At 51.0% G+C, this 26,730-nt stretch overlaps 1 protein-coding gene across 2 annotated transcripts in view; it reads left to right on the forward strand.

Annotated features, from left to right (window-relative positions):
• The first annotated feature begins 5,685 nt into the window (after window positions 1–5,685).
• PEMT (phosphatidylethanolamine N-methyltransferase) overlaps window positions 5,686–26,730 on the forward strand; it is a 94,963-nt gene continuing 73,918 nt past the window's right edge. Inside the window, exons 1-2 of one of the 2 annotated variants that reach the window (XM_049874758.1) lie at window positions 5,686–5,970; window positions 20,514–20,617. In XM_049874758.1, the coding sequence (XP_049730715.1) occupies window positions 20,525–20,617 (93 nt within the window). In that variant the 5' untranslated portion in view covers window positions 5,686–5,970; window positions 20,514–20,524. Of the gene's footprint in view, window positions 5,971–20,509; window positions 20,618–26,730 lie in introns of both variants that reach the window. The other variant, XM_049874757.1, reaches the window with a different exon arrangement.

A 26,730-nucleotide genomic window follows, 5' to 3' on the forward strand; every position in this document is an offset into this window, starting at 1 on the left:
TACACTGAGAAATCAGCTGTAAGTCTTGTTGCTCCTCTGAGGGTAATGTGTCAATTTTTCATCTGGCTGCATTTGAGATGTTCTGTCTTCTTTTTTCCCTGAAATTCCTATGCTTCTTATGCTTTTAGGATATCCTAGGCACTATCCTGGATTGGAGCCTGGGAGCTTGAGAGCCAACATTCATTTAGTCACCAAATATTTGATGAGTGCCTGAGAGTTGCCAGGTATTGTACCAGGCACAGAAGATATCCACCCACTGCCATCTAGTTGATTTCAACTCAGTGACCATATAGAATGGAGTAGAACTGCTCAATAGGTTTTCCAAGGCTATAAATCTTTACATTCTGTTGTATAGATAGATCACATTCTGTGTATCCACTTATCAGTTGATGGGCACTTGGGTTGATTTCACCTTTTGGTTATCGCGAACAGGGCTGAAATGAACACTCGTGTGCATGTGTTTGTTTTCCTCTGCTTTCAATTCTTTTGGGTATATACCTGGGAGTGGAACTGCTGAATCCTATGGTAATTGTAAAAAACCATTCGACTGTGTGGACCATAACAAATTATAGATAACATTGCGAAGGATGGGAATTCCAGAACACTTGATTGTGCTCATGAGGAACCTGTATATAGATCAAGAGGCAGCCGTTCAAACAGAACAAGGAGATACTACTGCATGGTTTAAAGTCAGGAAAATTATGCGTCCAGGTTGTATTCTTTCACCATGTTTATTCAATCTGATATGCTGAGCAAATAATCCAAGAAACTGCACTATATGAAGAACGGGGCATCAGAATTGGAGGAAGAGTCATTAACAACCTGCTTTATGCAGATGACACAACCTTGCTTGCTGAAACTGAAGAGGACTCGAAGCGCTTACTGATGAAGATCAGAGACTACAGCCTTTAGTATGGATTACGCCTCAACATGAAGAAAACAAAAATCCTCACAAGTGGACCAATGAGCAACATCATGATAAACAGAGAAAAGACTGAAATTGTCAAGGATTTCATTTTACTTGGATCCACAATCAACACCCATGGAAGCAGCAGGCAAATCTGCTACAAAAGACCTTATTAAAGTCTTAAAAAGCAAAGGTGTCACCTTGAAGACCAAGGTGCTTCTGACCCAAGCCATGGTGTTTTCAATTGCCTCATATGCATGCAAAAGCTGGACAAGGAATAAGAAAGACCAAAGAAGAATTGACGCCTTTGAACTACGGTGTTGGTGAAGAATATTGAATATATCACGACTGCCAAAAGACTGAAAAAATCTGTCTTGGAAGAAGTACTGCCAGAATGCTCCTTAGAAGCAAAGATGGTGAGACTTCATCTCACATGCTTTGGATGTGTTATCAGGAGGGACCAGTCCCTGGAGAAGGACATGATGCTTGGTAAGGTCCATGGTCGACGTAAAAGAGGAAGACCCTCAATCAGATAGACTGACACTGTGGCTGCAACAATGGGTTCAAGCATAACAAACATTGTGAGAATGGTGCAGGACCGGGCAGTGTTTCATTCTGTTATACGTGGCGTTGCTATGGGTCGGAACCAACTCAACAGCACCTGACAACAGTGGTAATTCTATGTTGAACTTTTTGAGGAACTGCCAAACTGTTTTCTATAGCAGCTGTAGCATTTCATGTTTCCACCAGCAAGGTACAAGTGTTCCAATTTCTGCACAGCCTTACTAACACTTGTTATTTTCTGGTTTTAAAAAAAAGCATTCATTTTTATTTATTATAATTTTTTTATATGGCCATGCCAGCAGATATGAAGTGCTATTTTCTCATCCAGTCTGAAGGTCAGAGAGGGCAAGGCCCTCACCCTAGTCCACAACGCAGGAAGCAGCGTGGCAGAGACTTACAGGCTGGCTCTGTTGGTAAGATCTACATACAGACCTGGCCACACTCCCAGCTCCACAGAGAGCTAGGCTCAGAGGGGTGACTTGCCCAAGGTCACTCACCTTGGGAGTGGCAGAACCATTCATTCATTTACTCAATAAATTGTTTACTGGATGTCTACCTTCGGCTAGGCACTAGTTCAGGCATGGAACAGAGTTGTGAATAAACAAACAAACACCCCTGCCCTCATGAAGCTGGCCTCCTAGTTGGGAAGACTGACAAAACACAAAATAAATGAATAAGCTAAATGAATGTGTCAGTGATAACGGCTGTGGAGAGAAATAAGGTTGGCAAGAGGGATAGGGAGCGTGGGGTATAAAGGTGATGCTTGAGCAGAGACTTGAGGTGGTGAGGGAGGAAGCTGTGCGGAGACCTGGGGAACAGCCGGTGCAAAGGCCCTGAGGTGAGAGTGTGCTGGGTGATCCAGGAACAGCCAGGAGGCCAGGTGGAAGGCAGGGCTTGTCTGTGCTGTGGACGCTGAGGGGAGAAAGGCCCGCCAGCGCCAACCTCCTTGCTGTGTTTCTGGGCTGGCTGAGATGTTGAGGGTTGATTCAGGTGAGTTCACTCCTGTGCCCTCTGTTGGCAAGTGGGAGGTCACTAGGGAAAGGACTCATTCCTAAGCCCAGGGTGGCAGAGAGGGACAAGTAACTCATCACTCGAAGTGGCTGTGCTGCTCCACTCTACCTGCTCCTGTGGATACCCCACAGCTCTCTAGAAAGGCAGTCCAGGCCAAAATCTAGGAAATGGCACTGAGCACTGGGTCCCTGCATGCCCCACCGCTCCCTCCTGGTTTGCTGAGCCACCCAGAGCAGTTTCCCGTGACCTGCTGTTTATATGCTGGGCCTTGCCTCTTCCCTGCACCATAGGGCTGCCGTCCTGGCTCCTTCTTGCCCTATCTCCTCCCGGGAATTCAGAGCCCCCGAGCTGCCAGCTAGCTCTCCTGGACACCAGTGCTAGGCTGCTCTCACCCCAAGTAGTGTGTCCACAGGTGTGATCCTAATGTTAGAATCTCAGTTATACAGAAAGAAGGGAAACCCATGTCCACTGAGAAGCTACTGTGTGAGTTATCACTCACTGAAGCCTCACTCAAGCGGTATCCTGATGCCTGTTTTATGAACAGAAATATATTCAGAGTAGAACCTAAAGTCAGCCAATAAGCAAATATTAATTTTAATCATAAAAGCCCATTTTAGTGATTGCTGGGAATTGCGACCTGAAGCAGTCAGCTCTGGTGTGTATGGGGGGATCTAGTGCAGGGGACGGAAGTTGGGGGGATGGGGAGGCCAATAAAAGGTTAAGTCTCCTTTTGGTCTTGATTTTCTATAGGGGGGAGTGTCAAACCCCTGGCCAGTGAGGTTATCTGGAGTTGTTTGGCCTGGAGCAGACTGGGAGATATCCTTTGATAATTGTCTTCCCTTATCTGAAGAGCTATCAGAGAGGTAACCCTGAGGGTAAAATGCAGCTTGAGTTCTTAAAGCTTCTGGAAGGGGACTTTGGCTTAGTGTCCTGAATAACACCTCTGTCCTACAGAGGAGTTCCTGAGTGATGCAAATAGTTAACTCATTGCTAACCTAAAGGTTGGCTGTTCAAGTCCACCTAGAGGTACCTTGGAAGAAAGGTCTGGCAATCTACTTCTGAAAAATCAGGCATTGAAAAGCTATGGAGCACAATTCTACTCTGACACACACAGGGTAGCCATGAATCAGAATTCACACCACGGCAACTAGTTATTGGTTTGGTCCCACAATACAGCAGATTACTTCAATAGGTGGTGAACCTCCCATCACTTGAGGCATGTAAGCAGAAGTGACATTTCCATCTGCCAGGGATGCTACAGGGTATTCCAATGGGTGAGTTTGGCCAGGATGATTGATTTCCCTACAACCTCTCACACCTGGGAGCTTTCAAGGGAGAGGCAAGGACTTCTGCCCGTAAGCATCTTCAGCAGGTTTTTGATCTGAACAACCCAGTCACATTTCAAATTCCAGTTTGTCTTCTGGGTGGGGTGTTTGCTTTTCACAGGGGTGGAGGGACTGAGGGGTGGAGCAGCGTATTCCTCTAGTTGCATCAGCTCTGATGTGACCTCTGATGTTTCTTTGTTCCCGCCAGATGAACCAAACACACAAAAATCCATTTTGTTGGCGTAACAAAACAACAAGAGAGGCCAGGTAGGTCAGGAGAACACCGGGGCTTCAGTGAGGCAGACATGTGGGGTAGGAGAATGTTTGCTAAGGGCCTCCCCCACCACCTTGGTGGGCTTCCCAGAAACGGCTCTGATTCCAGCAGGGCGTGCCTGGACCCCCTGAGCAGGGGACAGTTCCTGACTCTTGTGAAATGCCAGGGGTCAGTCAATGAACTAGCCCTCGAATACCCATTGTAAACCCCCTCTGTCAGTGAAGACTTCCAGGGGTCAGCTCCCTCATGATGTGCTTGACCAACACATTTTTTCCCGTTTTACTTCTGAAGACAAAGAGAGAAGCCCCCAGTCACAGAGCTAGTGCCTTCTCCAAGGCCAGTGCCCTTTCTGCTGTATTGGCCTGCCCGCCCCTCCTGAGGATGTGGTGAAGGCTGGGGCTATCTGTAAAGCAGTTAACACAGAGAAGGGAATGCAGTGTCTGTAAATGTTCAGTAATGGTAGGTATTGTACTGTACTTGGAATCCAGGGTGGTGAGACTTCCTCTCACATACTTTGGACATGTTATCAGGAGGGACCAGACCAGAAGACCCTCAGCGAGATGTATTGACACAGTGGCTGCCAACGATGGGCTCAAATACAGCAAAGATTGTGAGGCTGGCATAAGACTGGACAGTGTTTTATTCTGTTGTACACAGGGTCGCTATGTGTTGGAATCGACTGTACAGCACCTGACAACTGTACTGTAGGCTAAGGAGGAGAAGTGGGCCACCGAAACAGGGAAGCCACTGGTGTTGTGGAAACAGCACTGAGACATGGACTCTGGTCCTGCCTGGCTGTGTGCCATCGACCAAATCTCTGAATCTATTTCCCCATATAGGTAATACTCAGCTGCAAAAAGGTTTCTTTTTGGACCCATATATCTAAAACCCACCTATTATTTTTAACTCCTTCTTTCCTGCCACTCCCCCCTCCACCACTATTCCATAGCTCACTAGCCTCTTCTCCACTCCTGAAGTGCCCCTAAATTCTATCCTTTCTTCTGCCTTTGCACATGCCATTCCCTCTTCCTAGCTGGCTCTCCTGCCCTCCCCACACTTTGTTTGACTGGCAGGTTCTCATCAGCTCAAACCTCTCTTTCTCAGAGGCCTTCCCGAGCATTCTAAGACCGCATCCTTTGTTACCCTGACCTAGCTCCCCGTTTTTTCCATCATAGCACTTATCGGAGTTGTAATTCTTTGTCTCCGTTAAGAGGCATAAGGGCCCCTGTCTGTCTTGCTCGTAGAACAAATTAGGGACGAGTGAGGAGAGGTGTCTTGGCTGAGAGAAAAGGTCGGGGGAGTCGGGGGCCCAGACCTCAGAAGCTGCCTCCGGCCGGAAGCGATAAACTCGCTCGGCCTGCACGGCCCCAGGGCACAGCGACTCTCTGAAGGGGCGGGGGGCCGCGCCGGCCAAAGTCCGAGTCCGCAGGGGGCTGCCCAACAACTACTTATATCTACGGCCCACGGCCGCCGGCCTCTAATGCACTGCCGTCAGCCGAGCACAGGACGCCAGGTCAGTGGCCGAGGGGCTGCAGGCGCGGGGACACGGCCGCGTTCCGCCAGCGGTCCTGGGACTTGTAGTTCCCAGCTCCTCGGGAGCCGTCGCAAGCCCGGGAACCAGACGCCCCACGGGGGCCGGGAACTACATTTCCCACAAGGCCGGGGGGGGGGTTATGTGCGTGTGGGTCACCGGGAAAGCGCCCCGGCTTGCGGCGTACCCCTAGCGCGATGGGGCCGGCTTCGGGCGACGGGAGGCGCCACGAAGCCCCGCGTGGTCCCTCCGAGGCTGCCCCCGGCTGGGAGGACCTGGGGCCCGAGCCAAGCCTATGAGCGGTCCGGCAGCCGGGCCCGACTGCTGCGGAGGCTTCGGCAGTATTGACTTCAGGCAGGTACTGATCCCGTGGGGCTACCGGGCCGCCGGGCCACCTGGGCCACGGGGAGAGGGACGCGGATGGCTGCCGGCTCGGCACCGCCTCCGACTCCCGGGGGCGGGGCTGCGGGCGTTACTAGGCAACGGGGGCGAACGGGCTCGTGCGTTCCTGCGTGCGTGCGTGTGTGCGTGTGCGCGTGTGTGACCGAGAGACTGATATACTCAGGGATCCGAGATTGGGGTTTTTGTGAGAGAGAGGGAGGAAGCCGGCCTTAGATTATGTGTGTGTGCGCGCGCGTGTCAGCCAGGGGTGTGTCCGCGTGGGAGTCTCTGGGATTGTGTGGTCGCGTTGCGCGGAGCGTGTCAGAGCGTGGGTGTGTATACCCGGGGCTGTGTGTTACTGAGTGTGAGGAGTGAAAGGAGGCCAGCAGGTATGTGCGTGTGTGAGAACTGCGCGTGTGCACGGAGGGGCCTGAAAGCCTGATCTGCAGCTGGGGCAAAAGCGGTGGTGAGCCCTGGTGCCTCCACTCTGCGACCTTGAGCAGATTGCAGACTCTCACCCCGTCCTGGGCCAATGATGGCACAGCCCATACCTGCGAGCGTTGTGTCGGGATGGGATGCGAGAGCCCGGGAGCTGGAGACCCAGTGCTGGCTGAGTTGCCCTTTTCCTGGGTCTCCTCCCAGTCCCCCAGTTCCAGTTACTTTTCCGCTCGCCTGTGTTCTCCGGTGGATCAAAACTTCCTCTTAGATTCTTCGTTCTCCTTTTTTATCAATCAGCCACTGTTCATTGAGGCCGTAAGAGACATCTCTGCTTGCAGCAGCCTCTGATTCAGTCCATCCATTCCCTTTATTCATTACTCATGTGTGCGTTTATTCATTCACTGACCCAGCCAGTGGTTCCTGAGGGCCTGGTGTGGGGACAGTCAAGGTCCTGCTCTCCATGAGCATTCATTCTAGGAGGGAGACAATTGGCAGGGAAACAAGTAGAAATATTCTGAAGGAGATATTTGGAGAGTAGCTGGTGGGGAGGTGGGACTGAAATCCCAAGACAAGTGGTTCCAAAAGATCTCTCTGAGACAGCAACATGTGACTGGAGACCTGAATGATAAACCAGTACAGCTCATGGTAGAGGGAGCACAGTGCAGAAGTCTTAAGGAGGAAGTGTTTGTTCCAGGAACAAGGAAAGGCTATGCAGCCAACCCTGAGGGAGTGCAGGAGGGTGGTAGGAAGTGGATGGCTGAGGAAAAGACATTATTGTTACAGGGAACGTTTCATTGACATATAACAAACATGCAGATGAGTAACAGATTCTACAAGTGCAGCTCCATACATCTTCACAAAGTGGGCATACGCGTGTAATCAGCACCCAGATCAAGATGCAGACGGGCCCCCAGGAGCATTTGAGATCTCCAGGCGCACGTGGTCAGTGACAGGGCTCTTCATGTTTTCTACCACAGTAAATCACAAATGAAAAGGGCTGTTGGAATTCAGAGGAGCCTTAGTGATGCAGTGGTTAAGCGCTCGGCTGCTAACTGAAAGGTTGGCAGTTTGAACCCACCAGCCCTTCCACAGGAGAAAGATGTGGCAATCTGCTTCCGTAAAGATTTACACCCTTGGAAACACGGTGGGGCAGTTCTACTCTGTCCTGTAGGGTTGCTATGAGACTCAACACCAGTGGGTTTGGTTTTGGTTGAAATTCCAAAGAGGGGCCCAACATCAGCACTGCTTGGTTTAGTGTTTCATGGAGGAGTAAATTCCGTGGGGAAAGGTGGGCTGCCATTAATGTGGGGTGGGCAGAATGCAGGTGGGCACGGACGCACAGTGGACGCAGCTCAGAGCCTGGCCAAGCACATTTGCCCTGAGGCAGGGCCTATATTCTAGATGGAGTAGCAGAGAGGCTCAGCCAAGAGCAGGGGAAGATTAATCTTCCCTGCTCTTTCTCCTTTCTCCCAGAACTTATGGGGCTGTGCAGTTGACAGCTGGGAGCATTTGGGGGGTACAGGTCAGGGTGATCCTCATTGACTAACAATCTGTTTTTTCTATTGCTGTCCTCATTGGTACAGCTAAGCTTCCAGTTGCCAAGGGATTTTTCTTTAAAAGAAAAGGAAAAAAAAAAAAAAAAAGCAAACGTAACCACCTCCACAGCAAGTATTTGCAGTATCTCCTCACCCTCCTCACTCAAACTCTCTGGTTTTAAAAGATGTCAGTCCCTGGCCTGAGTAAGTCTCCAGGTTTCTGTTCACTCCGTGGGCTGCCAGATCTGACACACTGGTGCCATCCAATAGAAATGTAGTGTGAGTCACATAGGGAGTTTTACATTTTCTAGTAGCCATATTAAAAAAAAAAAAAAGAAACATGAAATTTTAATAATATATTTTATACAATCCAGCGTATCCAAAATGACATCCCAAGTACTCAGTAGCCGTGCTGGCTAATGGTTACCATATTGTGTTGGACAGTGCCACTGCTGGCTTCAGCGCTTGCATAGCCGATTATACCTGTAGCCAGCTCTCTTCAGGCGTGCTTTGGTTGGTCCAGGAATCGGTTTTGTTTTTATTTAAAATTTTTATTTATTGGGGTAAGGGGTATTCCTGGCACTTGCCCCGCTAGGCCCTTTTTTGTCTCACTCTTTGCCTTCCCTGCTATGGAATTCTAGAGTCTTGCTGGTGGATGGATGGGAGCAGGGACTTGCTGATCACAGGCGGGGGACCCTGGCCTCAGCCATGTATGTCAAATACTTCCCTGCTGTCTTGGAGAACCCAGAGTGTCTGAGCAAATTGCGCTGCTGAGAGCAGGGCCATGGCCCCAGGTGGACTTCTTTCATGCCCAGGTAATAGATCCCTTTTCTTTTCCACAGAGCTACCTGTTCATGTGAGCAGATGGGTGGTGTCACCTACTCAGTGTAGGTGCCAAGAGGTGGGCCTTAGTTTCTTGATCTATAAAATGGGACTGGTAATGGGGCTATGGTGAAGACCAAAATGAGATGAAGAGTGTAGAGGAACTTAATAAATGGTGAAGTGCAGCCCACATGAGGGTGGTCTTCAGGAAGCTCAGAGGCTAGGTAGGGAGACTGGTACCTGTAGTTGGACAGTCCCCATTTGTAATACGGGAGTCTCAGTAAACCATTTGAAGCAAAGTCCTGATGGCAGGTTTGGGGTGTCTTGTCTGCCTTTTGGGGAAGGATGTTTGCCTGCTATACAAAATGTTTTTAAAAAACTTTTTGATGTTATCACTTCAGTTAAAGTAAACATTTGGCCATTGTATTACATGACTTATTTTGTAAAATCCCGAGGACATACATTTTGCCTTCAGTGTTTTTTGAATGAGTGTCAAGAGGGAATGGATTTGAGGCTTTACTCTGGCACTTATTATGTAACCTTAAGCAGGTCACAAAATATCTCTCTAAACTTCAGTTTCTTCTTCATCTATTGAGATAGTCATATGGTTTTTTAAATGTTGAATCAGCCCTGAATTCCAAGGATGGCCCTCACTTGGTCATGATGTGTTATCCTTTATATATATTGATGGATTCCATTTGTTAATGTCTTGTTGAGGATCTTTATGACTATATTCCTGAGTGTGGGTTAAAGAATTTAAGTAATTGAAGTGTTTTTGTTATATAAAACCTCCAGACCACCCCTGAGGGTTTATGCTAATGAGTGGGGCTGGCCTGGCCAACTGATATCAGGTGATCTTAGATGGGGAGGCATGATTCAATCAATCATCCCTACGCTTTGAGGCCCAATAAAAGATCTGGACATGGAAGTTCCATGGACTTCCTGGTTGGTGGAAGGCATCAATGCAGGTGGGAGAGTAATGTGTCCCTTTCTTGGGACTTGGAAGTTCCATGTTGGGAACCCTCCCAGACCTCACCCTATGAGTCCCTTCATTTGTGAAATTTTTGCCATAATCAAGCTGTAATTGTAAGTATAACACTTCCTGTGAGTTCTGTGAGGTGTTCCAGCAAATTATTGAACCTGAGGAAGTAGTGGGAACCAACAGTTCAGAAGTAAGGGGGGCTTAGGGACTCTCAAGCTTGAGGCTGGTATCCTGCAGGGGTAGAGGGAGCCCCCGAGTTTGTAGCTAGTGGGTCAGAAGTGAAGGTAGCTCCTGGGGACTCCAAAGCTTGTGACTGGCGTGTGAAGTCTCGAGCAGACTGGGCAGTCTGGAGGACTGTGTGTTTCCTTTAACTTGTGAGATCTGACTTAGCTCTGGGTGGATAGGGTCAGAGGAAGGAGTGCTGTGGGTGCTGCAGGGGGTGCTGGTGTCAGAACTGAACAGAGAAGTGAAAGGTGGGAATCTGTTATATCCTCAGAGTTGGCGTCAGGAAAAGGTGGAATTTGATGATTATTTATCTACTCAGTGAGGAATATTGGTTTGTATTTTTCTTGTAATGTCTTTGGTTTTAGTATTAAGGTAATGCCGGCCTCACGAAGTGAATTGGAAAGTGTTTCCTCCTCTTCTGTGTTCTGGAAGAGATTATGTTTGGTAGAGTTTGTCCAGTGAAACTATCTGGGCCTGAAGTTTTTCATTTTGGAAGGTTTTTAATATGAATTTAATTGCTTTAATAGATATAGGATTATTCTTGAATGAATTTTGGTAGCTTGTGTCTTTCATTTGTGCCCATTTCATCTAAGTTGTTGAATTTATGGACTTAAAGTTGTTCATTAAAAAAAAGCCCCAAAAAACAATTACCATCGAGTTAATTCTGACTTACGGCAACCACATCTGTGTCAGAGTAGAATCAAGCTGCATAGGTTTTTCGATGACTGATTTTTTGGGGAAGTAAATCACCAGGCCTTTCTTCTGAGGTGCCTCTCAGTAGATGCCAGCCTGGTAGAAGGGCCTGGTCTGGGCCCTTGAAGATGAATTTAAAGGAGAAGGGCCAAAAACCCACAGCCAAACAGAGGAGATAAGAGGGAGGTGGGCATAGTCACACCTAGGGGAGGAAGAGATAAGGGCCTTGGGAGAATGCAGACCACATAGATCCCATCCCAGAAGGGTGCACTGCTCCTAGCCCACAGACTGAGGAGCTCATGTGCCATCCATCGGGGCCCTCATGGCCAGACATTTGGTGAATAGGTAAACCAATGAATGAAGGATGTCATTCACCTCTGGAAAGGAATTATGGATTTGGGCAGTTGGAGCAGCTGCTGGTAATTTGATTTTATTGTGGGGCTTGAGGGCATTTCCAAGCAATGTCTTTCCCACGGCTCCTTTGCAATCAGTGGTATTTGAGATTACTGTCACACTGTGACTTTTCTGACAAACTGGCTCCTCCTGCTCTAAGACCAGCTTCAGTTTCCAGGGCTTCCTCGCCCTCAAATTCCACCATGTCTACATTCCTGGGCCAGCGTTCTTCTCTCTGACTCATTCTTTAGGGTGGTTATCTTTCCAGGGGGGAAGGGGCCCTCCAGAGAGTGAGACAGGTGAAATATCTATGTTAGCATAGGCAAACAGGAAAAGGGGGTGAACACCCTTGTCACTAGGAGTCTGCACCCTGTATGTTCGCACCTGTCCTCACCTCTGTCCTGTTTGTAACCCTGGTGGCTAGCTCATTATCCTCATTTTACTGAAGGCACGCTTGAGGCTCAGGTTGGTCATTGGAGGTGTGCCCATGTGTGGTGGAGCCCTGTGCCCAGCCCAGAACTGTGGGCTGCCGAAGCCCGGAGTCCTTCCTCTGAGCCAGTGCCCCCAGTGCAGAGTAGAAAAAATGGGGTCAGAGAGCTGCCCTAATGTATAACAGCTTCCCCTACTCCTGCCAGATCAGAGGATTCTTAGAGGAAAAAGACCAGCACGCTCATTCTTGTATCCCAGGCACCAGACATAGGGGCTCTGGCCAAAAGTTGCCCAATAAACACTGACGGAGTCAACTTGCAATATCAGGGGCACGTGCACAGCACCTAGTCAGCACTAGGGGCTGTGATTTCAAAGGCAGGCTTTGCGGTGATGGTGGGTCCCTTTCCCCTCCTGGGCAACCCCAGCTCTCTCACCTGCCCTTCAATGTATAGAATGTATACAATCAAACGGCCACTTGCAATCGATGTGACTTTGACTCTCCGGGCTCCTACTGTTTGCTCGGATGTCACAATATGGCATGAACCCTGGGTGCTGTTGACCTGCTGCAAATCATTCCCTGAAAATAAAACATTGCTCTCAAGCATCGCCAAATCCCCCAGTAAAGTGGAGTTGCTATGAGCCTCCTCCTGTGGGGCTTCAGTGGCAGAGCCCATTGGTCAGGACGCCGTGGGATTACTCCTGGAGCTCAGCTAACGTTTCCTCCTGCGTCTGGTAGGTTGCCCCTGTCCTTAGCCAAACAAGGAGAGGTCTGTGGGCTGTGACCTTGAAGGGCTTCCAGTCTTACAGTTACCCAGGCGCAGGAAGCCAGGATGACACTGCTTACGTCACTGCTTTCACAAGGCTTTTTAGGGGTGGGTGCAGAGAGTGGGAGCCCTTCCCTTAGTTCAGGTGGCCCAGGGGTCTGCAGAGGGTGGCCGGCCAGGTCTCCTGCACACGTTTTAGACTCTTTGCTGCTGATCCCGTTTCGGGCGGAATTTTGGGCAGTGAATAATCAGGAAGGCACCTGCAGTAGAGAGTGGGAAGCCAGAGGGCTCCCTCTCCCTAAAAGCCCTCAGTTGCCTGGAATTCCACACTGAACCATTAGTCATTCTTTCCTGCTGAGCTGGCTCTTCTCCAGGCAACTGGGCCTGCAGTCTCTCTCTCTGCTCTTCAAGGTGACTGGGGTTATCAGATACTTCCCTCAGGGGACCAGGTTGACCTGAGGGCACTGGGACCTGGTCGGGGAGGGGGCCTTGGTCCAGTTTTGACAGGTTCAGCCCGAACTGGGAGGGGGGAGTGGGCGTAAGGGGTGGGGGAGGATGTGTCAATTGCTGCTAACCCTGCAGGGCCCTCCCCTACCCCAGCAGGACCCAGAAACTCTGACTTTTATCCTTGCCTCCAAGGCAGCAGGAGCTCCAGTCCTTCTGGCCTCTGGCTGGCCTCATGCTGCTGTGGAGAATATGCAATTGCATCCTTTTATATTAGGACTTTATGGGCTTTTTTATGGGCCTTTAAGGCCTGTGTTAAGTACTTGTCTGTTAAGCAAAAGGTCAGCCATTCAGTGTTCAACCCCAGGAGCTTTCAATGTTCAATCCCAGGAACCGCCCCTTGGGAGAAAGATGTGGCGGTCTGCTTCCTTAAAGATTGCAGCCTTGGAAACCCTGTGGGGCAGTTCTGCTGTGTCCTGTAGGGTCTCTAGGAGTTGGAATCGACTTGACGGCAGTGGCTTGAGGCCTAGGTGGCCTGAGACTCCTCACTGACCCATGCGGTCTTCTCCAAACCTCTGGTTTTCTTATCAGCCGAGCAAGAGTAATTAATGGCTGTGCTTTTCCCTCAGGAGAGCTTCCAGGGATGGAATGAGATATGTAGAGTTTACATAGATGTCCCTTGATCTCAGTAGCTGGTATGAGTGAGTTCATTATGGGTGTCTTAGCCCAGTGCTGGGGTCCTTCTACCTGTCTTAGTCCCTCGCTCCCCCAAGTAGGGCCCCCTTAGTGGGTGCTCACTGTTTGTTGAATGGCAGTGAGCGGAATTATTAAACGAGGGGGCAGGGTTTAACCCAAGGGGCACAGGCTGCTGGGGAGATGATTTCAGCTGACCTTTCTGGAAGCGCTTTGTCAAACCTCTGCTCTCACTGCGAGTGATGTGCGCACGGTGAGCCGCGCAGGCCCCCAGCGGACACCAGCGCACGGTGAACCACGCAGGCCCCCAGCGGACACCAGCGGGCAGTCAGGGAGTTTGACGCGCATACGCTGGCCCACCCCGACGCCAGCTGGACATCCTGTTGTTTTTGTTGCTAGCTGCCGTGGAGTTGATTTAGACTCATGGTGGTCCTGTGTCTCAGGACAGTGTAGAACTACTCCGTAGGGTTTTCAAGGCTGTGACTTTTGGAAGAAAATTGCCAGGCCTGTCTTCTGAGGGGCCTCTGGGTGGGTTTGAATTACCAACTTCTCTGTTATTAGTTGAACACTTAACCGTTTGTGCCACATTCCCGTCACCCTAGAAATCCTTGTACCTTTCACAGGCAGTGCCCCACCTTGCTCCCCGGGTGACCCCTGTTCTGATGGGATGACTGAAGCCTTCCTAGGCTCCCCCTAAAGCCATCTGCCGGCTCTCTCCCAGCCTCAGGTTTCCTCCGTGAGTTCCTTCCCACTGTCTGTCACGTTCTCTTCAGATGGAGGAGACTCTGCCCTGAAACTTGTGCCTCACGCTCTTCCCTCTTTGGGTTGGCCCTTATGGGTTCAGGATCAGTGGGTCTGCCCATCCCTGTTGATGGCTGACCCACAAGGAGAGACTTGATACCTTCCTGGTGACCCCAAGGCAGCGGGAGGGTGCAGTGGTTAAGGCCCAGACCAGGCCACCTGGTGAGTGATGTTGGGGTGACCACCCTTTCTGGTTTGCCTGGGTCTAAGGGATTTCTGGGACATGGGGCTTTCATTGCTAACCCTGGGGAGGTCCTGGGATGGCTCCACAGGTTCTCCCTCTGAGTTAAGATGTGGTTGAGGACTGAGACTTGCTGAGACAGGCAGCTCAGGGCGTACACCCAGGACAAAGCCTGCATGGGCTCACAAGGCCACGTGAGATAGGTCTTGGGGGGTCTCCTGGGGAGACAGCAGGGCTGGGGCCTTTAGAACCAGGCCCATGGGGTTTGAACTCAGGGGTTGGCTCTGCCGATTGTGAGTCCCTTCGCCTCAGTTTACTGATGCGTAGGATGAGGGCAGTGGTGATGATAGCAGCATTTACCTCACAGGCTTGTTGGGAGAATTACAGGAGAGAATGTCTTTCACTTATTTTCTTTCTGCTCCACGTGGTCAGATTACAGCCACCTATAGAATGTACCTGTAAGCAGCTTGTCAAGCGCATGACTGTGTGGAAGGCGTGCAGGAGAAGATAGGAATAGAGAATGCTGGCTGAGGAGAATGGAGACTGCTCGCGGAACGCTCCATGAAGGGAGTTCTGGTTAATAATAAAATCCTCATTTATAGAGTTACTGTATGAACCCCTGTGGGAACTGCCGTTTCAAAAGTGAACACACTGTAAAAAAAAGTCAATTCAAGCTGCAGCCTGCCGACGCAACTCCCTCTACCTGGGATGATTCAAAGGGTCCTTTTATAGGAGGGTGCAGGGCAGCTGGCCTAGGGGAGTTTGCAGAGTTGAGGGATGGGGAGAATGGTGTCTCAGGGAGGGCTGGGGTGGCGCACGTGCCACTGACTCCTAGCAGCAGCCCAGGCCTTGACCCCTGTGCTCCTCCTGACACACTTCCACCTGCTCCACACCCAGGACTTCCCATGGAGAGGCCCTAGGCTGACCTCTGCTTGCCGTTGGCCAGTCCCCAAGTTTTCAGGCACCTCTGCTGGCCCTGCCCTCCCTGGCCGTCTCTCCCCTGCCAGTGCTCGGAAGACACTGCTTGATTTCTCAGCCTGTAAGGTGCCAGAGAAATAAATATGAAGCGCAGCGTCTGGGTGGGTGGTGACATCAGGTTCTGGGGCTCTGTGTCCCAAGGAATTGGTGGGAGCTGCTGGCTCCCTGCTTGCAGAGTCCCTACAGGCTGCTCTGGTCTCCATTCCAGAGCTGAGTCGAGGGTGGCCTGCACCCCCCGAGTGGAGGATGTCAGAGTACAAGGAGGAAGTGCTGGGAGCCCTCTCAGTTACTGGTGATGGAACAAGGGCCAGCCTCATGTAGAAAATATTCATCCTCTGCCAGGCAGTAGATGGGCACCTTAGAGACAAAAATGCAGAAAAAGCAGTCCCTGGCCTGGAGGGACTATTATGGACTGGGGCAGAAGAACACATCATTGCAATGGGGTGAACAGTGGGGTCACGGAAGAGGTAGGGGAGCTGCCTCAGCTGGGTGCTGAGGGATGAGTAGGAGTTTGCCAGAGGGGTCTAGAAAGGTGGAGGGAGTCTCAGACACGTGCAGCGGCCGTGATGAAAGTGTCTACGGTGAGGTATCCAGCATGGGTGAGTGGGGCGGGGCAGGATGGATGGCAGGTGGAAGGCCAGCTAGTGAGCATGTTGCTGAATCATCCTGTGTGGATCAGGGTATGAGGGGACGGCAGAGTGAGCCTGGGAAGCCTGCGTGGGGTCAGGGTGTGAGGCACATGGCAGAGTGAGCTCGTGAAGCCAGCTAGGTGAGGGTGTGATACTGGAGGCAGTGGGAAATTGTGGGGAAGATGGGGTAGGTATTAGCATGGAAGATCACCCTGGACCATTGGTGGGCTCAGGGTAGGCCATGCTCTAAGTGGTGGGGCTGGAAAAAGGAGGTGGACTAGATGGTGGTTTCCAAGGTGGGATGGTCAGGGCCCAGTAACAGGGCCCCAGAGTACATGGCGGATGAGAGGTAAGAGGACTGCTTTTGGCTGGGGGGTTGGACGTGCCATGGATTGAGATGGGGAACAGGGCAAAGGGGAGAGACCTGGAGAAATTCTGCTGGCTAAGGAGCAGTGAGAGGAGCCCTGGTGGTGCAGTGGTTAAGCGCTTAGTTGCTAACTAAAAGGTTGGCGATTCGAACCCACCAGCCACTCCCTGGGAGAAGGGTGCAGCATTTGCTTCCTTAAAGAATACGGCCTTGGGGACCCTCTGGGGTAGTTCTGCTCTGTTCTACGGAGTCACTGTGAATTGGAATTAACTCGACAGCAGCAGGTTTGGCTTGGCTTTTGAGGAGCAGCAAGGTGACGTGACCTCTAAGTGGCTGAGTCATGACCAGAGCTGGGACTCCCTGGTCCCTAGGCCATCTTTCCCTCCCCCATAGTTCCTTCCCCTCACATCCCACCTGAGCCCAGCTGTGGACTGCACTTAATTCACGAGGTGCTTGATTTAATAAATGCATATTATCGAACAGAGAAGATAAAGCTGGTCCTCTGGTCAGGCCCAGATTCTGGAAGCTTTGGGGCTATGTGGCTGGACCCCCATCCTGGGGAGCCTGGATGACTGGGAGGTACTGATATTCCTCTGCGGGGCAGGGCACCCTATTTTTGAGGTGTGTCCCCAGTTAAAAAAAAAAATTTTTTTTTTTTAACTGACTTCAGCTCTCTGCATGGTGTGATCTCCAGGGAGACCTGAGGCTCCTGATCACAGCCCAAGGATTTGTTAAAGGAAGGGTGTACTGATCTGAGAGGACAACTTGGTGGCAGAAGGTGTTCGGCCCCCCAAGGGCCACCATGCTTTACAGCTCTGGTGCTGCCAAAGGCTTTTAGGGGTACACTCTCAGGAAAGCTGGAGGTGGAACTGGAAGACAAAGTGTGGTTTGCAGGGCCCTGGTGGCACACGGAGGCTGCCTTGAACCTGGACAGGGCCTGCATCTGCATCCGTTCTCTCTGCCATTCCCCCAGTGGGTATTCCTTTTTCCATTTGTCGTTAGGGCTCTCAGTGCTCACTTGGTCATCTTTTTCTCTCAGTTGTTCCGCCGCACGTTCACTTGATAAGCTACTTTTAGTTCTCTTGCTGGTTTATTTGCTTATTCATTCATTTAGTAGGCAGACGTTTTAGCTTCCTAGTGCTGCCGTAACAAAACACCACAAGTGGGTGGCTTTAAAGAACAGAAATTTATTTTCTCATAGTTCAGGAGACCAGAAGCCTAAATTTAGGGTGTGGCTCTAGGGGGAAGTCTTTCCTTTTCTATTCCTTTGTGGGCTTCTCATGGCGTCTGTTCTGTGTCCATTCTGGTCTTTCGATAATTCAGAACTGATTAGCTTTAGAGCCTACCCTGCTTGGATATGACCTAATTAACATAACAAAGAAAATGCTATTTTCAAATAGGATCATATTTACAGGTATACCAAAAACCTAACCTGTGGTTGACAAGTTGATTCTGACTCATAGTGACTGTCTTAGTTGTCTGGTGGTGCCATGACAGAAATACCACAAGTGGATGGCTTTAGCAAAGAGAAATTTATTCTCTCACAGTTTGGCCGGTTAGAAGTCTGAATTCAGGGCACCAGCTCCGGAGGCAGGCTTTCTCTCTCTGTCGGTTCTGGGGAAGGTCCTTGTCATCATTCTTCCTCTGGTCTAGTAGCTTCTCCGCATAGGAACCCTGGGTCCAAAGGACACACTCTGCTCCCGGCGCTGCTTTCTTGGTGATATGAGTGCCTCCCCCACTGCCGTCTCTTTGCTTGCTTTTCTCTTTTGGATCTCAAAAGAGATGGGCTTAAATTGTAGATTAATTTTGTAGGTTGAGTCTACATAACTGCTACTAATCCCATTTTGTTAACATCATAGAGTAGGATTTACAACACATAGGAGAATCACATCAAATGACGAAATGGTGGACAGTCACACAATACTGGGAATCATGACCAAGCCAACTTGATAGATTTTGGGGGGGACCAATTCAATCTATGACAGCGATGCTATGGGACAGAGTAGAACTGTATCATAGAGTTTCCAAGGAGTGGCTAGTGGATTCAAACTGCCGACTTTTTGGTTAGCAGCCAAACTCTTAATCATTGCGTCACCAGGGCTCCATATTTACAGGTATAGGGGCCAGGATTTCAGTATGTATTTTTGGGGAACACTATTCAATCCATAACATTAGGTCTGTATTCTAGGAGTTTACCATCTGCTGAGCTCTGCCCTCGTGCCCCTTGACAGGTGCAGGTCTTGTCCTTGAGAAATACAAGACCTGACCAGGAGGAGTGATGTGCCAGGCCATGTGAAAGAATTTCCAGAATATTCTGTGCACCCAGCAGTGCTGCCTGGATGGCCCCAAGGGACTGGGCAGGCTGAGTTACTCTAGGCAAAGGCTGCTTGGTGAACTAAGAATGGAAGTGAAGGCTGCTGCTGCTTGCGCAGGGAGGAAGGGTGCATCCAGGTATGGCCATGGCCCTTAGCGTCATCCCCAGGTGCTGCACCTGGGGGGCTCGGTGACCTGACCACCCCCAAACGAGAGACAGAGCATTTTTTGAAAGAACTTATTATATTCCCAAATGAAACACAACATACCACAAAGCAGGCACTATGAGAAAGATCAGAACCCCAGTGGACTTGCGCTTATCACACGATTTAGTGCTTTTATTTTGAATTGTATGTGGGGAGACACCACCTGCTCAGTGATCTGGGCCTCTAAAGTCCTGGTTAAAATGAAAAATAAAGTACAGAGAGAATGCAAAACCCATTGCCATCGAGTCGATTTCGGCTCATGGCGACCGTGTAGGACAGAATAGAACTGCCCCATAGGGTTTCCAAGGAGCGGCTGGTGGATTCGAACTGTTGACCTTTTGGTTAGCAGCTGAGCTCTAAGCCACTGCATTACTAGGGCTCCACAGATAATGCATGCATGCTCTCAGTAAAGGACTTGCCACGCAGAGTGTCCTGTCAACCTGTCTTTTTTCACGAAAGAAACCAACCTTGAGTGTTTCCAGTCATTCTTACCTCTGGTCTCTAGAGCAGTGGCTCTCAGTGGGGGTGATTTTGCCCCCCAGAGGACATTTGGCAATGTCTGGAGTCAGTGTTGGTTGTACAGCTGGGGAGGTGTTACTGCTGAACACCCTGCAGCGCACAGGACAACAGACAGGCCCGACCATGCTGAGAGTGAGCAGCCCTGGTCTTGGGGCAGCAGGCGTCCTGACCTTGGTGTATCTCAATGCTAGTCTTTTTCACACACACAGAAAGAATGTTTCGCATTATATTGGGTTGTGTTGTTCTCTAAAAATGTATATGTATTCTCCGTGAACTTTGCAACTTGCTTTTTTCGTTTGACATTCTGTGTTTGAGAACTTTAAACATTGATGCCTGTGGATCCAGTTCATTTATTTTAACGTCCGTGGTTTAACTACCTTGGGAGTAGGTCATGTTTTATCTTTCATTTTTCTTTCAATGGACGCCTTGCTCGTTTCTGACTACTTCTGATCTTTTCCGTTGCAAGTGGTGTTGATGGAACATGTTTGTAAGTGCTCTCTGCACATGTGTGGAGGTCCGGAAGGGCAGATGCGTGGGAGTGAAATTGCCGGGTGTGGGATGCACCCATGAGCAATTTCGCTGGCCACTGCCTGCCCTCATCAGCACTCAGCGTTGTCGGTTGTTTACGTTTGGGATGAGGTGATTGGTGAGAAAAGGTGCGTTACTGTTGTTCTGTTTTCACCTGATTGCTAGTGAGGCTCTTCACACACATCTCAGCCACTGAGTGTTCTCTGGCACCTCTGCAAACCTCCACCCCCGTGGGTCCCCTTGGTGCCGTGCGGTGACCCATGCATTGGCCCCCAGGTGTGGTGACGCTTCGCTCTCAGGTTGCTAACGTGCTTTCCTTGTCTAGCGTCTGTGCCCCCTGTTCCTCTGCGTCCTGCGACGGAGCGCGACACAGTTGACTGAGTTGCAGCTTCTTATCTTCAGTTTTATGAGACTACACTGTAGTATCTTTGCTGGACTTGGGTGTCCCAAACCTCCACTTGTTCTCAGAGGGTAACTTTGTTTCTGAGTTTGAGGGCTTGCCGCCCTCGGGAGCTCCAGATCCTGGCTGCAGGGCACTGGGCAGGCTTCCCACTGACGTCGGCTCTGTTCCTGCAGGCAGACCTCTGCATTATGACCCGGCTGCTGGGCTACGTGAACCCCTTGGATCCCAGCTTTGTGGCTGCTGTCCTCACCATCACCTTCAACCCACTGTTCTGGAATGTGGTAAGTGCCCTGCTGCTGGCGCTGTCCCGGTCAGACGCTCGGAGGCCCTTAGCCTTGGAGATGCCGGCACAGCCTCTCATCGAGTGGCTGACCTAGTCCTCTGTTTTGCTTAGGCTAGTGCTCAAATGGCCTCAGAAGTCACGGGTGGCTTGCAGCCAGCATTCGGCCCACCTGGCCTCTGGGACATGCCACCTCAAATATGTCCACAGTGACTATACCCATAGTCTTATCTAAGTTGTGAGGTTTTCTTCCCTCTTTGCCATGTTGCACAATGAAGCCATTTTCTTGCAAATGCCTCCCCCTCCCATGGCCTCCATCAGCATTTTTATTTTCCCTAAATAAGGCTTCTAACAAAAAGAGTCTGCCCACCCACAGACTGAGACATGCTGTAGCAGAACAAGCCGATATGAATTCAAAACACAAGAAACTGGGCAGCCATTTATAAGGGAGAGGGTGCACGAATGGCTTAGGGCTGACCACTTGGGTGAGCCTACCCCCCAGAACCCAGGCTTGGTGGGGCTTGAGGAAGGTATGAGAGTACCCCTCCTTCCCAGATTGTGGGGTGCCGCTCTTGGGGCCTCTGGTCTGCTTCCGGCTACCCTGGAGCTGGGGGTGAGCCCTGGGGGCTGTAACTGAGCTACACTTGGGTCTGCTAGTACAGAGCTTGCAAACGCCCTGTGATCAGCCTTGAGGGGAATCTGAAGAGAAGGCAGAGAGAGAGTAGCGCAAGCAACATACTGTTCCTGCCTGTTTTCATTTAAGGGGACCCATGTCCCAGGGGACAGAACAGGATGTGTTTTTTTATTGGGTTTATGAGTGAGGTAGACATGGGTAGTGGGTGGTCAGGGTGGGCAGGGCTGCTTCCCTCACAGAGGCTATGTTCCATGAGCCGTCCCTCCTGTCCTGAACATGTTGGACCCTCTGCGTGGCCACTTTGCCATACAAAGGGGCAAGAGAACAGGGCACTGCTGGCCTGCAAGGGAGTGGGTGGGAGGGGACAGGCTGAGCCTGGCTGAGCTGAGCAGAGCCCTGAGAGATGGCTGGGGGCTCTCTGTCCATGTGGGCGTGGAACTGAGGCCAGGAGGCTTGGCTTGAGCTGTTTGGGATTGAGCTCTTCACATGCTGCTTTTCAGCCTCTTGGCCGCTCCTCACTGCCCCAAGAATCCTAGGCTTTCTGGAGACCTGCCCTCCTCCCACGTGCTCTGTTTGCCGAGCTGGCCCTCCCCTCCTCTCACACCCAAAAAAGAAACCAAGCCAGCTGGCATCGAGCCAATTCGGACTCATAGCGGCACTACAGGACAGAGCTGAACCGCCCTATAGGGTTTCCGAGGCTGTAATCTTTACAGAAACAAGCTGCCACATTGTTCTCCCACGGAGTGGCTGGTGGGTTCGAACTGCTGACCTTTTGGTTGGCAGTTGAGCGCTTAACGACTACACCACCAGGGCTTCTTTCCCCTTACACAGGCCTCCCTAATCGAGCTCTGGTGCACCCACTGAGGCCCAGGGCCGGCCTCCCTCCTGTACACCGACCTGCTGTCCCCTGGCTCTACTTGTATTCCCCCCAGGTCCCTGTGTGCTTTCTTCCTGTTCCACCTTCTCCCACATTTCTAGCTTCCCAGAGGTGAAGCAGATGTGTGGTAAATGGCCCCAAAAGATACCCATGGCCTAACTGCTGGGACTTAGGAATGTGACCTTATATGGCAAAAAAGAGCCTTTGCAGATATGGTTTAGTAAGGATCTTGAGATAGGGAGATTGTCCTAGATTATCTGGGTGGGCCCTAAACCCAATTACAGGAGGGAGGTGGAGGGAGTTTACTTAAACACACACGCACACACACACACACACGACTACACACATATACACACACATACACACACACGTACACACATGAGTATACACCTACACACACACACACACGCAAAGAGGTAATGTGAAGATGGAGGCAGAGAGTGGAGTGATGTGGCCACAAGTTAAGGAATGACAGAAGAGGCAAGCAAGGATTCTCCCCTAGAACCTCTGGAGGGAGAATGGCCTTGCCAACACCTTGATTTTGGCCTAGTGACAGTGATTTCAGACTTCTGGCCTCCAGAACTGTGAGAGAATAAATTTCTGTTGTTTTAAGCCAAAAGTTTGTGGTCACTTGTTACAGCAGCAGCAGGAAATGAATAGAGTGTTAAAAAAAGGTACAGCTGTTGATCCCTGCTAGAAGAAATCACAGTCCTAACGGAGCCGCGTGGGAGTGTGTGGTACCCTTCCCCTCCAGAGTCCCGGCCCCAGAGGCTCTGCTTGCAGGAAGCGTCAGGGCCCCCAGCACACCCTCTCCTCAGCCTGTAGTGGCTGTGGACCTGGTGGCCGGCCCTGCACACTGGCCTCCCCTCTTGGCAGCACAGGGGCTTGGCTTGCCAAAGCCACAGTGGGTCCTGGGGACACATGTATGCCTAAGTCCCCTCTGGTTATTTTCTAGTTGCCCTTTCCAACCATGTGTTTTACATAGTTCTCTTAAAGCTATTCTTTGGCCCACAGAGATTTCCAGAACAGCTGTGTGACCAAGTCTCAGTAAGGGTCCGGGGACAGGCAGCTCTGGGGCTGTGTGTTTGCTGTCAGTTATTTTTGGTCATAAGTTTTGATTTGCCTCATTTTTGTGAAAATTATTCACTGAAACAGTTTGTGGTCATTAGTAGGAGAGAGAGCTCTTCAGTGTTGTTTCAGAGTGAGAAAATGGACGGAAACATGTTGTGGTTTAGTGGGCTGCTGCTGGGGGTGGGGAGCAGAGGAACAGCAGGAAAAACTGGTTTAGGGTCTGCCCCCTGCTCTGCCCCTTCCAGCTCTGGGGTGTTGATGCCCACTGTGCCTCTGAGCCACTACATGATGAGAAACCCTCCTTCTGGGGTCACCATGGGGCTGAAAGAGGCCGCTTGTGAAAGCCTCTACCACTTGGTGAGTATTTATCAAACTTTAATCATAGCCGATACTGGAGTAGGAGCCTGGGTGTTGCAAACGCTTAAGCGCTTGACTGCTAGCGAAAAAGTTGGGGGTTGGAACACACCCAGAGGTGCCTGGGAAGACAGGCCTGGTGATCTGCTTCTGAAAGGCCTTGAAAACCCTATGAACAGTTCCACTGTGACACATGGGGTCCCCATGAGTCAGAATCGACTCGATGGCAACTAATAACAACAGATATTGGGGCACTGATGTGCCTAGGCTAGGTAGGTGCGTTTGTGCATCGTTCCAGCCCTCTGAGGCAAATGCTGTCGTTGGCCCCCCTGGAAACGAGGCTTAAAGAGCTTTGTTCATTCATTTGCTTTTCATGTATTTTTTGATGGCCTACTGTGTGCAGGCAGTGTTTCAGGTGTGGGGATAACGGCCCAGCCTCACAGAGTGCAGTCCAAAGTGCTAAGCAAGGCAGGTGTTGAGAGTCTGTGGGGTGGCCAGGGAAGGCCTCTCTGGCAGAGCCATCTTTGATCCGAAACTGGGGGTGGGGGGGCATATTGAAGGAGCCCTTGGCCATCAGGGAAGATGCAAGTGCAGAAGTCCTGAGACTGGAGTGTGCTTGGTGATTTCAAGGACTTAGCTGCAGTCAGCGGCAGTGAGGAGGGAGGAGAAAGGAGAAGGCCAGCGGGGCTGGGGTGATGGTACAGGGTCTTGTACGATGTTGGAGGCCTGGTGGAGGGGGTAGGGCGTGGGTGGTGGTGCTTTGAGCTGAGAGCGACTCAGTCTGACTCAGGTGTTCGAGGTTCATGTGGGGTACCTTGAGGAGACTGAATGGTAGGGGCAAGGGCAGAAGTGGGGGCTGTCAGCAGCAATCACTCCCTGTGGCTGGTGCCTGGGACCAGGAGGACGTCAGTGGGGGTGGGGGAAGTGGTCCAATTCTGGTGTGTTCTGAGAGAAGGCAGGGTTGACGGGACTTAACAGTGATTTGACGGTGAGTGTAAGAGAGGGGTCAAGGACAGCTCAGTGGCTTGGGGCCTGAGTGATGGCAGGAGGTGGGACAGCTGAAGGAGGAAAAGTCCAGTTTTGTCTGCATTAGATTTAAGATGCCCGTGAGACACCCAAGTGAAGCGTGGAGGACGCATGGGAGTTGGGTTCAGGGGAGAGGTTGGGCTGTGGTGACTTCCAGTGCCATAGGAAACAGCCAGCCAGGAGCTGAACCTGGAGTGGAAGTCAGGTGAGTGTCTCACAGCACTGGGCTCCACACCCTGTTCCTCCCTTGTGTCCCCCCAGCCAACGGCACTCTTCCGCCCTTGTCTCATTGGAGGATCTTTGGGTAAAACTTAACAGTGCTGACCCCTGCCCAAGGAGTGCTGGTGGTGCAGTGGTTAAGCACTCACTGCTAACTGAAGGGTCAGTGATTCAAACCCACCAGCTGCTCCAAGTGAGAAAGATGTGTTAGTCTGCTTCCATAAAGATTTACAGCCTTGGAAACCCTATGGGGCAGTTCTAGTCTGTCCTACATGGTTGCTATGAGTCGGAAGCGACTTGATGGCTGTGGGTTTGGACCCCTGCTCTTTCTTGAAGCTTCCACACTAAGTTTTTTGATCTCTTTCTGCGGCACCTTGTGACTCTTTTTCCTCCCATGTTGCTGGAAGCCCTGTGTGCCAGGTGTTGAGTGAGCACATGTCCTCTACTTAACCTAGGGCCCAGTCAATGTCCCATTCAGTTGTGGCCAGGGCTCAGGAGGAAGGAGCCAAAGTGCTGTAGAGACACTGATTACAGGCCTCTCCTTGTCCCCTTGTCTCAGTCCCTGGCCCAGGACCCTCCTCAGTGGCTCAACCTTGGGTCCAGGCGCATCTCCAGGCCCTACATTATACCCCATATCCAGAAGAGAACTCTCCCAGAGCCTCCTGACATACTCCACCTTCCCTGTCACCTCCTCCAGGTGCCCATCCCAGCTGTCCAGGGCCTTCCTTGCCACTTGCATCCCTCCCTCCTAAGGCACTAGTTACTGCTGAGCCCCTGTCTCCCTCCACCACCCCCATCTCCCAGGCCAAGCAGCCCAGGGCCCTGCCACAGGCAGAATCGGGCTCTACATGCCCTTCTCACAGTTGCTTCTGGGATAGAGTGCAAACTCCTCAGCCTGGTTTGTAAGGCTGACTGGCACCCTCTCTCACCTACATTCACCCCACTTTGTGCCTCAGTCACCCTAAGGTCCCTTCCCTTCCTCAGGACTTACCTGTGCCCTCAGCCAGCTTCTCTCAGACCTGGTCAGGGCTCACCCCTTCCAGGGTATCTTCCCTGCCTCTCACAACCCCCTGTGCCCAGCCATGTGCTCTGGGCCTGGCTTCTCAGCCCAGCACTGTTGGCTTTTGGGCCAGATCATTTTCTGTTGTGGGGTCTGCAGGACGTTCAGCAGCATCCTTGGCCTCTACCCACTAGGTGTCAGTAGAATCCCCACCGTCGTAATGGTCTAAATTGTCTCCTACACGGCCGTCCTGTGGGGGTTGAAACCAGCTGACTGCTGGTCTGAACACAGCAGCCTACTTCATGCCTCCCATGAGCCCTTGGGACCGCCTCTTCACACCTGACACCTGCTCATCCTCCGTGTTACGGAGGGCAGAGAGAGGGTCTGCTTCCTTGCTTCTGTGAGCTCAGTGCCCAGTGCTATGTCCACATAGAACACAGGCTCAGTAAATATTTACTGCAGCCGTCATTGCTTGGATGGAACATAATGCGCAGTTCATCACTCTTCTGACATGAACTCCAGGGGTCTATGTTGTGACCCTTGCATATGCAGGCCTTGACTTGATGAAGAAAACACAGCAGAGATAAGATAGGGCAGCCCTGCGCAATGCCCAGCTCCCTGGGGACGCCATCCGGTGTTCTGACCCCGGGCCAGCTCGAGGTTATTGTAATAATGGCCTTGCATTGTCTGTCATTGTTTACAACAGTAGATGATTCACACATCTGGGACCTTAACTCTTAAAGATAAATTGCTTATGATAAGGTGGAGGCTGATTGAGACACCCTAGCTCCTTTGGACACTGTGGTTGAACTGGGTGGGTTTGGAGAGAGTGGCCATCATGTTAACCCCCCACAGTGGATGCTTCAAGGAGAGGCAGTGCTCTAATCGTTCTGCAAGGACACAAGTGTAAAGGGGCCAGGACCTACGTCTGCT

Source organism: Elephas maximus, chromosome 2, assembly GCF_024166365.1.
Source record: "Elephas maximus indicus isolate mEleMax1 chromosome 2, mEleMax1 primary haplotype, whole genome shotgun sequence".
Taxonomy (NCBI): Eukaryota; Metazoa; Chordata; class Mammalia; order Proboscidea; family Elephantidae; genus Elephas; species Elephas maximus.